The sequence below is a fragment of the Ruditapes philippinarum genome, unplaced genomic scaffold (assembly GCF_026571515.1).
Source record: "Ruditapes philippinarum isolate M1 unplaced genomic scaffold, ASM2657151v2 ctg1566_1_1_1_1, whole genome shotgun sequence".
In the NCBI taxonomy this organism is placed as follows: Eukaryota; Metazoa; Mollusca; class Bivalvia; order Venerida; family Veneridae; genus Ruditapes; species Ruditapes philippinarum.
This window is the reverse complement of record NW_026864347.1, coordinates 108639-122380: the sequence shown is the minus strand read 5'-3', so window position 1 is coordinate 122380 and position 13742 is coordinate 108639. Positions and strand designations below refer to the sequence as shown.

Here is a 13742-nt window from a genome sequence, read left to right as displayed (position 1 = left end):
TCAAGTACGAATTTGGTCATGGTTTGATGATTTTTGGCAGAGTTTTGCCCCTTTTACTTTGAAAATAATATGAAATTTTCAGTTTCCGTTCATTATCTCCCCAACGCAAGAACACATTCAACTCAAACTTTACATATGGATACGTCAAAGGAATGCGTAGGTCAACTTAAAATTTGGTCATGGTTTGATGATTTTTGGCAGAGTTATGCCCCTTTCACATAAAAAATAATATGAAATTTTTAGTTTCCGTTTATTATCTCCCCAACAGTATTACACATTCAACTCAAATTTAACAGATGGATATGTTTTTGGAATGCCCAGGCCAAGTTCGAATTTGGTCATGGTTCAATGATTGATTTTTGGCAGAGTAATGCTCCTTTCACTTTGAAAATAATTTGAAATTTACAGTTTCTGTTCATTATCTACCCAACTACTCAAATTTGACATATGAATATGTCAAAGGAATGCGCAGGTCAAGTTGGAATTTGGTCATGGTTTGATGACTTTTTGGCAGAGTTATGTCCCTTTCACTTTGAAAATAATATAGATACATCTTAGGAATAAGCAGTTTAAGTTTCAATTTGGTCGTGGTTCAATGATTTTGGACAAACTTATCTTTCCTGAATGTTGGAAAAATTTTGAACTTTCAGTTTCAGCACTCATACTTTTGTGGAAATGTATGTAGCCATTATTTTGGCTACAAATATGCTATTTTTAAAAGGTTAAGACTGAACAATTTCAATGCCTTGAACATTGTATAAAATGGTTTGTGTTAACATTGAAAAGTTTTAAGGGCTTTGAACACTTAGAATGAAAAAAAAATTTGTGCAAACAAATATGGAACTAAATATTATAACATTTGAAATTTTGGCTGCATGCGGGGGCATCGGTGGCATGATGACACATTTCTTGTTTCACTGTGAAATTATATCTCTTGATAATTTCACAGTGAAATTACAATTTTCTAAGTGAAATTATATTTGGCTTTTTTCACAGCGAAGTTATATTTTGATAATTTCACAGTGAAATTATATTTTGAATATTTCACAGTTACATAATTTCACAGTGAAGTAATCGAAATTTAGTTCCTCTGTAGCCAAACTATATATTTGAATGTTAATGTCAGAAAAAAAAAATATCAAAAATGAATAAAAATTTGGTGAGAAATGCACTTTGTTGTGAGGAAAATATGCTGCATTACAGGAAGCACATAAATATGTCCACTTAGCACGTTAAAAATGTAACAATTTAAATTGTAAAATTTTGCCATTGACGTCATGAAATTAGAGCACATAGAGTAATGTGGCAACATCAATTAAAATTATTTAAAATCATTATCTCTATCCACTGAAAGGATAGCTTTTGTAAATTTTAGCTTATATTCTGAGCTTTAATTTTAAGCTTCAAACTTTTTGTCCAGAGCATAACTCAAAAATCCTTTGTGATATCAACAAGAAACTTCATGGGTGGATAGATCTCACTCAGGAGGTTTGCAGTGCAGAAGAATGATAACTCCACCCTACATAATTTTTGAGTTATTGTCATACTTTTTGTCCGGAACTTATCTCAAAAAGGTATCAACTTGAAACTAAGAAGTTACTTCATAGGTGGATAGATCTCATTGAGGAGGAGTGCAGCACACAAGAATGATAACCTACCCTGCATTATTTTTCAGTTATTGCCCTTTGTTATTTTCAGCCATCAATATTCACATAGGTTTCAAATCTGTAATTACTTCAGCCATCAGTTTTCATTACCAAAAGATCTATTTAAATTGAATTCTTCTGCTCTACTACATATACATTATTGCAATGAGCAAACACATTCGGTGGGGCATGGCCATGCTAACATGGCTCTTGTTATAATTGTATTGATTTTCTTTTTTTTCTTTTTTTTTTCAGCACTGCAAAAACAGTCCCAGATCAAGTATTGTGATAGAGCTATTCACCCCTGTTGTACAGAGGATTCTCAAACATAATATGGTAAGACATTACATCTGCCAAATGTTGAAGCAACCCTCAGCTTTTCTAAATGTTTAATATGGTAATTTTAAAATCGATCATTTCATATAATTGTCAAATCAAAAATCTAAGGTGATGCCGACAATGAAATATGTAAGGAAAATGGAAACCCCTTCATACCTCTGATCTACCAGTATGCTCTCTATATCTAAATTAGTAAAAGCAGACAAGTCGCTTCCTGATAAATGTCACTGATGAGCTATAAATAGCTTTCAGGACACTAATTTGAAGATAGGTTAACAGTGATATGATGCACTTTCCCAAAATAAAATTACTGAAATACTTATAGTTTGAAACAACAGATAATTGTCTTTCCAACAGAAAATAAAAGCTGAAGGGCTGATTTAAAGCTATTTTCCTACATTTGTGTTACAGTGGAACCTGTCTAATCCGAACTCGTCCGGACCGGAAGAAAAGTTCGGATTAGAAAGGTTTCCGGATTAGAAAGGTTTCTGAAGTAGAAGGTTTTTTACATTTTTTTTTCATGTTATTTGCAAAATAGTTTAAGGAAAGAAAACGGGAATGCAGTTGAAATTGCAATTTAGATATTTTATTTTCGCAGTCTCTTATCGTTCATTTTAATACATGTGAATACAAAAATAAAGAAATTAAAATAAAAAATAAGCACAAATATTATGTCCTCAAGGGTAAGTTGACCTACGATGTTAAACAGGAGGCCGAGACATGATTAAATATTCGTACCAGCATTTGTCAATTGTTGTTTACTCTTATCCGATTCAGCGACTATCCGAACTCACTGACAGTTTCCATTAATTTTCATTACTTAATCACGTATCATTGAATCCAATACAAGGGATTAAAAGATATTTCTATTGCATTATATCAAAGTATTTATAGAAGCTGACGAAAAACAATCAATTAAGCAATTATAGAAGATATCGAGGCAAGCTAAGTGTAATTTTCACACCTTCGCATATCTTACGTTTCACCCATTAATCAAGCGAAATAACACTTATCAGTTTGGTGTATGTTTACACCTGCAAGATGTGCGATCGATTATTTGTTATTTTGAATGAAGGTGTGACATTTGGCAAAATCTGTTCGGATCCGAGAGGTAAATTTTAGAGTAAAATAAGAACAAAAATTGAAAAAATTGTCCGGAATTCGGAGTAGACAGGTTCCGGATCCGAAAGGTTTTTTACTATTGAAAATAGAACGAATAAAATCGGGACCGGACACTTCGTGCGGATAAGAAAGGATTCCGGATTAGAAGGGTTCGGATTAGCAAGGCTCCACTGTATTTTTATCGAAATAGTGTCATCCAAAGTTAAAACTATGTAACAGTTCCTTGCATGTACATGAAACTTTATGGATCATGTACTTTGCTAGTTTATTTAAGGTTTTTGCACTATATTACCCTGTAATTGAAATTAAATTGTCACAATTTAGTTTGTGAGCTAAAACTTGACATATGCAGCTTTATGTACATTTGTCTCAAGCGATTCATATTAACAGTTACTGTTAGGTGGTCCTACTGATTTTATTTAAACTTTAACTTTGATGTATATTTTATAACTAACAAATAAGGTGATGATAAGGCGGATTCTTGGTGTAATCATAAAGAAACATGTATTTGGGTCAGTAGCTTTAAGCATTTTGTCTCATTTTTCATGAAAATTTAGGCAGTAGATTTTACCCGAAGGACGGACTCCCAGTGCAGTTCTGCTGGTATATCCATGCTGTCTAATCATCATTTGTTCTTCCCTATCCAGTCAGTATTTATTTTGAAAGTTCCCATAAAAATGATGAATGGAATTGTCCAGATTGAGATTGAAAAAAAAACTATATTCAGGGTGGTAAGAGTGAAAATATTGTTAAATGACTTGTGCTAGTCTGATGCACTTCCAAATCTATGTTATATATTTGAAATGTGTCTAAATATACAAATATGGCATCAGTATGGTGACTAAAACATGTAAATTCTGCCATTTTTGCATAAAACATGCAATTTTTTGAATTGCAAATATTTAAGTTTTTTTTTTAACTTAAAATATTATTTCAAAAGATTCTTATGGAACTTAATTTGTTTATATGGATGCCTGGAACTTTAAGTGTAAATGGTTCTATTAAAAGTTTAGAGCTTTACAGCGGTGATAATGAATGTTTCAGCTAGTGGGTGTTAAGATAAGGGGATAACTCACGAGGGGTTTGATGCAAGATTGATCTTATTCAAGGATTGTGTCTCCGTTTGTAATCACTCACATAGGCTCTGTTTAAGTTTAAATGGTGAAAAGAGACTAAAATTATCTGTCATATAATGCACTTCAGATCAGAATTTCCGTCCCAAGGGTACTTTCCCATTAGGCAATAACTTGGCATGTCAGCAGGATGGATATTCCAATGAAAGGCAAACATGTCAGATATTTTTTCTTGCATATTCTATCATATTTCAAATGCTTTACCTCAATTAAAAAATTTTCATGGAAATTCATGTTATTTCATCCGTAACAATTTTCTTAGAATATCAAATGAATTTACAGTTTTATTCATTACGGCGAAATTAGGTCATTCAAGGCATAGAGTTACATACTAAAATGAGCTAAAAAAACATCATTGTTTGTCATGCAACTCGTCCGGCACCCCATGTCAGATGAAAATTCCGGCATGGGTAATACTAACAGAAACACCAAACCAATATTGTCACATTAGTGCAGTAACATAATAAGTTCTTCTAAATCAATACAAGTTAATCAGTTATTGCACTAAGGTGATGATATGCAATAATGTATTTTCCCCTCTCCGCATCATTTCAGATGTCAGTAAGCACCATTGTAAAACAACAGGCTTAAAAACCACGAGGAAGCAAATAGTTTCTTTGCTTGTAAATTATTAGCTCTTAAAAAATATTATTAATGTTCCTTAGTGGGATTTAAATCAAGGGGTTAAAGATAATAAAGTTGACATACACAAATTTAACCTTTTTTGTTGTAATTGTTCCTGAGAAATTAGTCAGTAAAGCCTGTAATGCTTAAAACAAATGAGCCGCGTCATGACAAAACCAACATAATGGGTTTGCGACCAGCATGTATCCAGACCAGCCTGCGCGTCCACGCAGTCTGATCAGTATCCATGCTGTTCGCTTACAAACCCAATAACAAGTAGAGAAACTGATAGCGAACAGCACGGATCCTGATCAGACTGCGCGGATGCTGGTCGCAAACCCATTATGTTGATTTTGTCATGACATGGCTCTAATTACAGCAGATGATCTGCCATAACATAAAGAGTTTTCAAATATTTGTGATGTAATTGAGATTTTTTGTTGTTGTTGAAAATTGCCATGTTTCCTAATTGAATTTCCGGCTGCAGAGCTTGAATGTTTAATAATAAAGAAAAAAACCAGAATGTTTCTCTTAAATTATTAGCAAACATTGTTGTGATTAATGAAATATTAATTAAATGTAGTATTGAGTCGTAAATGGTTTGGCATTTTCACTTGCTGTAGAGGAAGAATGCAATATTGATTTCTACGTTGTTAAATAAATATTAATATATTATAGTATATTGAATACCTTCCCCTTATGTGGTTCAATAAAGTTTATTTAGTTTCATGTGTATTAAATTTATGAAAGGTTATATGTCAGATAGTTAAAAGTTAGTTGATTTATGCATTGATAAATTTCAACCATGATGGACAAAGATTTCCATTATCTTTACCATAGGAACTCGAGAACGGGACCGCAGATTGCGGCGTATATTTTCGATCTTGTAACGGTTTTTAAATACGTTTCTGCTACATCTAAATATCTTTTAGTATTATCCGAGTGAATGGACTCAAAAAATATATTATCAATTGAACCCAATCTGTCTCTTTTAAAATTGGTCAAATTTTACGGTATTATAAAAAAAGACAAGGAGTGACATCCGCCATTTGCCGCAACGTTTTCGGCATGAGTTTTTCCCCTTTGGCTACAATTGATTACTATTTTTTCAGAATTTTGTTCCCGTTATTTTTGTCAACTATCAGGTATCGTCCGGATATAACGTTAACGGTTTATTGTTTGTACACGTGTTGACATGTATAGGCGGCATTATAACGGGCGTATTTGTGTATTGATTTGTTAAAATGGAGAAAACAGACACTTTAGTAATATGGTCCAACTGATTTTGTCTAACTGAAAAAAGGAATATTTAAACATGATCCATAGATAAATATTTTAGGCACTCATCTCGTATTCATTACTAGAAAAATTAAAACAAAAATCAAGCATATCAAGGGGGGTAACTTACGCCGAACGTTGCGGCAAATGGCGGATGTCACTCCTTTTCTTTTTTCAATATACCGTATATTTGACTGATTTTTAAATTAGCAGATTATATTTAATTGAGATTAGATAAATAAAGACCATCCGCTCGCATAATATGAAGAGATATTCAAAGGTCGGACAAACTATATGTAAAGCCGATACGGATTCGGATTTATGCGCCGCAATATGCGGTCCTGTTCCAGAGTTCCTATGATCTTTACCACTATAAATATCTTACATGGACATGTCCATTTTTCTGGACAATCTGTACAAAACCATTTATCATTTTTTGCTGGAAAATTTCATATAAGTATAGACTGAATGGCCACCTGTGCGGATCATGATCAGTCAGTTAATCTTGGTCTTAACTGGTCACATGGGTTGATTCAGTTGCCACTAGAAAATTAAGGGTTAAAAAATGCTGAAATGTATTTACTTACTCATGTACAAAACAATTAAATCACAGTTTAGCTTTACTATGGAGAGCCTTCCTATATGCCAGTGTATAGGTGTTTGTGCCTTTGTCATCATCAGATGATGTTTGTGTACCACCTCACTTTTTGAGCTTCTGTGATGGCAGTGTGTCTTGCCATTCATAGTCTTTGGTCATTCACAATTCTTAACAAAATCTCCTCTTTTACCACAATGTGTATTAAAATTTTGACCAAACTTCACAGGTATGATCCTTACTTTTACCAGAGCAGAGTGGGTCACGAGTTGTATTTTGAGTGATGTTCACTAAAAGTAATCACTAAAAGTAATGTAAGTTTATGTCCATTCAGTCTGACCATACTGTTGACTGAGTAACTATTGATTTGCTGAGTAACTGTAAATTTTTATATGAATATCCATCATATTAAAAATGGACAGTTATTAAATAAGAAAATACAGCTGGTTTAGAGTTTGAAAAAATAATTTTAGTAACACCTGCCAGAGAGGACATTAGTCTATGAAATAAATTCAGCAAGAAATAAAATATTTAAAAAAGCTCTTTCTTAATAATATGTACATAATTATGTAGATATATAGGTAGTAGATAAGCAAAAAAATGTATATTAAGTCATTTTTAAGGTTAGCCAGTTCCAGAAACATAATATAATAGTTAAATGAAAAATGTCACCTTAGTGCAATAACTGGTTAACTCCTATTGAATTTAGAAGGACTTAACCCGTTACTGCACTAAGGTAACAATATGTCTATAAGATAGGAGATATAAGTTTTCAATAAAAGTTGGAAATTATTGTGCTGAGACATATTACTTTCTACTTATTTATTGTACTTCTAGTATTACATACTGTGGTTTGATATATAATAATTATATAAGATCTGTCGTATAAAAAACTTCTACGAGACTGTGACTAAACAAGACAATATCAAGCCTCGTAACCTTTTGTCGAGACAAGATCCGTAACCGAGTTACGCATTGATTAAATGATAATAATACCTAAAAGATCGTGTGTTTCAGAAAACCTGACCCTTCGTAGTAATATACTGTTGGCTGTAAAAAACTTTAGTAACGATCATTCAAGAAAAAATTATGGAGATATGTTTGATATACTTTATTTTGAATTAAAAAAACAATAACAAAAAGACATCCCATATCCTTTATTACTTTTAAGAGATGAAACACAGATTTTTTTATGGCCTAAGGTAATAAACATGTTGACACAAACAACTGTTAAATTCTAAAACAATATGAAAGATCCCCACATCCAGCATACCAGCATAATTTGATACTTATCATATAATGGGGAAAAAACACCCAAAACAACTAAAAAAAAACTACAAAACACCTTCAAACCTGACAAAATAATTAAATTATGTGTATGGTATTACCTGAAAAAAAAAGTTTTTTGCTGTAAGTTTATAAATTCTTTTCCAATTTTCTTATATGGTTACCTTGCTAGAAATTATCAATCTGAAAGGCATGGGAACTTGTTGTTATAAAACAAAATGGTAAAATAATCAATATCAGGTTATGTAACATTGAAATGTAGGATAGTCATTACATAATATGATTTTCATCTTATAATGGTCTTACAGTTATAACCTCTGCTTCAGAGACAAACATTTCCGTTGTTGCTAAAAGGTGTTGGCGGTACAGAGGTTCATATTTTTTAAAAGCCATAGTTTGAGAGTGACTGTTGTTGTTGTTGTTGTGTTGTTGTTGTTGTTGTAATTATGCTCCCTGAAAAATTTCGGGGAGCATAGAGTTGCCGGGTCGTCTGTCCGTCATACATCCGTACATCTGTCCCTAATTCCTGTCCGGCCCATAACTTTGTTATTTGAAGTTGGATTTTACAACTATTCCACAGAAATGATCACCATTGAGACTATGTGTCGCGCGCAACATTTTGATTGCTACCTTGAAGGTCAAGGTCACACCATGACCTTGAAGCAAAATCGTGTGTGGCCCATAACTTGGTTATTTGAAGTCGGATTTTACAACTATTTCACAGAAATGATAACCATATTGATACAAGGTGTTGCGAGCAACATTTGGGTTGCTACCTTGAAGGTCAAGGTCACAGCATGACCTTGCAGCAAAATTGTGTCTGGCCCATAACTTCGTTATTTGAAGTCGGATTTTACACCTGTTTCACAGAAATGATCAACATATTGAGAGGACGTGTCAGGTGCAAGTCGGTATATAGTTCTCATTGAGTTAAGTGCAGTGCAAAGGACAGTAACTCTGCCTTGCCTAAGTTTGGAATTATCACACTTTGAACTTTGTCTGGGACAGAACTCTGGAAGTACAAAGATATACTTTTCTGTGTCCAAAACCTAGTCTGGGAGCATTCACCCGGTTCAACCTGCTCTTGTTTAAGAAGAAATAGAGTTTTGTTCGACAGTGGTTTCACAATTTACACATTCTGTGACTTACATTTTGAAATAATGATTTTTTTTCAGGATTTTGGGAAATTTCCCCGAATGCGACAGTTTGTTCAAGAATACATTCAGGCACTGAATTGTCAAAATGCAGGCCTAGAAGTGGTTAAAGAGTTCATTAAAAGGTAAGTTTTATTGTTTATTTTATATTTTACTACATTTGACATGAAATCTGCCTCCTGCCAAGAGGATGTTATTGTATTGAGCCAAATATTTATATTGTTTACAATACAGTGAAATATAAATTGTGTTGTCACCATTTGTTTGGGTAGTTATATGGCCTCTGTGGACTAGTGGTTAAGAGTGCCAACTTCAAATATCATTTCAAATATCTGTCACAGCTTTGGTTTTGAATCCTTTAAGGGAAGTTGGATAATTTCATGTGAGGAACTATTCAGCAAGCTAATATTGGAGGTCAGTGAGGTGGATGCTCATGTCTAATGCAGGAAGGGACACCTGAGATTTTTTTTGCCAAATGATCTATAGTGTTGGTGTCACATGATTAAAAAGTTAAATTGCATTGTTAACAAGACATGTAATTTGTTCCCTTTTTCCCCACCACAGATGCAGAGCAATCTTTAATCTTATTTTCGGATTGAACAGGTTTTACCGTTTATATTGGAACATTTAGCTACATTACTGCAGTTTTTCATTGGCTGAATTCAATTTTTCAGTTAGCCAATCAGATGCTCCAGTCAGTAATGCTTTGAAAATCATCCAATCAGATGTTTTACATTTAGACTGGTTTATAGATTCAAGTTTAGACTGTATCTGTCTGTTCAGTTTAAGATACAAGGAATGGTCAGTATTCCTTAGGAGCCAAAAATAATGAAAGCTGAATCGGCAGTATGATATTGATTCTTTACATCAGTGATGAAACTTTTACCATGAAATAATTAAAGGCATTGTAAACCACAGCATAATCACCTGTTTTTGAAACATGAGATGTTTTTGTTCTGGTAATTATAATGTTACAAACATTGCTTTACCATTTAAACGATAACTAGATTGACAAAGAGGCATCTCTGTTGCCATGGTGAAAATGGACACAGAAGAGCTGATAATTGGAAATGTCTGTCTAATGTATTTTTGGTTGAAATATAATATAATAACAACGTGAAATTTTCTTCAATGCAGTCATCACTATCAAAATTATCAGTGTCGCTGTTAAAGCAGCATGTTAAAAAACTAGAGCAAAATTCTTTGAAATGTTAACTTCAATCTGAATATCTGTAGATATTCTGTGTGGATAAAGGCTTAGTATAATAACAAAGGGGGAGTGGTTAAGGTCACTTACCCTCATATAGGGAGGTTTTAATGTTGCCAACTAAATGTAAAACAAAAAGAAGTACCAAAGTCAATCAAAGCACAGAAGGCGCTGAATTTGTTTGGGTCTAAGAATGTCAGAAAGGTGAAGGTTGTGAGAGTATAAACCAATTTGTTTTTGTATAGTGTCACCAATGCCTTCCAGTGTTTTTAACTGTAATAGTAAATTGTCTAAAAGACTAATTGCAACACTGATATTTAATTCAATGTTTATTTGACTTAAACAATTAAAAAAAATGAGTTGCCTTAACTGGGATTTGTACTCCGGACCTCTTGATTCCTAAGCAAAGAGTGCAAACCCCTCGGCCAGGGTGAAGTTATATGTTTAGGGCCTGAAGAAAATCATATCATTCTAAATTAGGGTTTGTAACTCTTATTATTTCAACGCTAAACCTGTTGGTCACAGATGTAAATAATCATGGAGCTTACTATAAGCATGTATATCTATAAAGAATAAAACAATATTAGAAATCTTTGACCATTCGGGAACTATTTTGCTTGAAAATTAATGCGCCTGTCATTTGACAATCTTTATGCAGTGATCACCCCAGAATTTTTCAGCATTAGTGTACATAATTATAAAGGGAAGTAACCGCTTCAAAAAAGAGGACTACTTTCGGCATTTGCAATTACCAGCATCAGGATCTGAAATTTCGCTACCATTATTTGTTTGGTCTGACAACCCAAACAAATAAAAATCAAACACAGCAGCCTCTATACAATGTAAATGTGCCTCTGGATTGGTGATTAAATGTTTCAGTGTATTGTATTATAGCAGATTAAAAATTGTGTCGCTTATTGTCAACAAGATGACGTAATAAGCAGTACCATGGGACGTCATTGCCAGAGTTATTCTGGCATGTTAACTAAGTGCTTAAAAACGTTTTCAGGAGTTTTCATAATTATATACATATAGGCAAAATTTAAACTGTTCAATAGAATTTCTTTAAACTTGGAATGTTGTTAGAATACAATACCAGAAACATTTTAAGCGAAAATAAAAATTGGGGTCACCGTTCTCGTTTTTGAGTTATATGCCCTTGAATTGGAACAGTTTTAATTTTGCCTATATGTCTATATGAAAACTCCCGAAAACGTCCTTTAAAGGTTTAAACATTGTGATTCAGTCTGGTAGAAGACACGCTATGTCACCACAACATAAATTTACATGACTTGTAAGAATCGTCTCTTGTTTTGTCATAATAAAAGTCCGTGCCACCTTTGATTTACTTTTATAAGTGACACACTGATAAAACTAAAGGTTGGCTAAATCATTTAAACTCGATCATTAAAGAATCTGTATGAAATGCGTTAAAACAGCATGTCCAATTCATCTGTTTTTAGCGAGTCGGTAAAGTTTATTATTTTGTTCAAGAATTACACATTTGTTTAGGAATACATTTATGTCTATTCTTCAAAAAAGTGGAATTAAAGAATGGAAAATTTTCTGTGCAACTTGTTTTGAAAAATAATTTAATTTTTGTCATATTCGACTTTTACCTATTTCACTGTGGGGATTCAGTAAGGGATTAACCTTTTCCCTTATATAAGCGTGTTTTGACGGCTTTTTGCCCCCCCTTTCGAGGCCTCAAACAGTGAAAGAATGCCCTATTTAGGCCCCAAACACTGTTTTTCGTTTGAGAAATGTTGTTAAAAAAGTGACCACTTTTTCGGCGCCATCCCCCATCCAAATATTACATCAGGGGGTTGCCAGAAGGGGGATGTGCCCCCTTCTGTTAGGGGGGTTTGAAGGGATGAGGAGTCCCCCTCATCGCCAAGAAAATTTTGGACATGTGACAGGCTAAAATTGGCATCAGGTCGATCTTAGGGTAACTAGTAACAGACGTTGAAAAGCTTTTAACTCTATCTCAATTCATTGAGAAGTTGCAGCACTTTGAAATCAGTTTTGATGGAAAAAAACAATGCAAAATAGTGATTTTTGGCAATTTTGAGACGTTCCCCCGTTGCCATGGTAACAGGAAATTTACCATTGAGCATGCTGTTACAGAGACTATGGTGTCGTCAACATTTGTGCCAAGTTTCATTAGTATTGAAGCATTTTTCATAGTTTCATGGCAGTTTGAACTTGTAACAGGAGGCTTTTCAATGAAAACGGCCATTTTTCGCAATATGCTCATGGGGTAAAACGTTAAAGATAATTATGTTGACATGCACAAAGTGTTCTTCCCAATTGATTTTTCCAGCACTGTATGTTTTGCATGTCGCTTTGATGGTAAATGCCAAAACATGCTCTTTCTCCTTTCTGTGGTTTAATTTATTTAATATTCTGAAAATTTTAATCAAAATGCATGCAAACTGAAAATAATTAAATGTGACTGTCCTTGAAAGAACCTTCTCTTGATCCTGATATGGGACATAATTTTATATGCATTAAAGTCTTTCTTTGAAAATGATAATAACATTGTTAATTAAATCATGAATAAGATTTTGGTTCTTACCCAAATGTACCACACACATGTTGAAATTCATGTTGATAAAAAAATCAGTCAGTTTTGGACAACCCTGAAGTTTTTAAGGTTTCTGACTTCCATTGGGGGATTGGTTAAGGTTGCTGACTCATAAGGGGATTGGTTAAGGTTGCTGACTCATAAGGGGAGTGGTTAAGGTTGCTGACTCATAAGGGGAGTGGTTAAGGTTGCTCACTCATAAGGGGAGTGGTTAAGGTTGCTGACTCATAAGGGGAGTGGTTAAGGTTGCTGACTCATAAGGGGATAGGTTAAGGTTGCTGACTCATAAGGAGAGTGGTTAAGATTGCTGACTCATATGGGGAGTGGTTAAGGTTTCTGACTTATATGGGGGGAGTGGTTAAGGTTGCTGACTTTCATGGGGGGAGTGGTTAAGGTTTCTGACTTACATTGGGGGATTGGTTAAGGTTGCTGACTCATAAGGGGATTGGTTAAGGTTGCTGACTCATAAGGGGAGTGGTTAAGGTTGCTGACTCATAAGGGGAGTGGTTAAGGTTGCTGACTCATAAGGGGAGTGGTTAAGGTTGCTGACTCATAAGGGGAGTGGTTAAGGTTGCTGACTCATAAGGGGAGTGGTTAAGGTTGCTGACTCATAAGGGGAGTGGTTAAGATTGCTGACTCATGGGGAGTGGTTAAGGTTTCTGACTTATATGGGGGGAGTGGTTAAGGTTGCTGACTTATATGGGGGGAGTGGTTAAGGTTGCTGACTTACATGGGGGTAGTGGTTAAGGTTACTGACTTACATGGGGGTA

General features: G+C 34.1%; 1 protein-coding gene across 1 annotated transcript in view; it reads left to right on the top strand.

Moving 5' to 3' along the window:
- The window catches only part of LOC132725287 (C-Maf-inducing protein-like), a gene marked incomplete at its 5' end in the record, with an annotated part of 55505 nt that overhangs the window by 20845 nt on the left and 20918 nt on the right, over positions 1–13742 (top strand). The window contains 2 exon segments of the mRNA XM_060710384.1: positions 1902–1982; positions 9200–9303. Coding sequence (XP_060566367.1) covers positions 1902–1982; positions 9200–9303 — 185 coding nt within the window.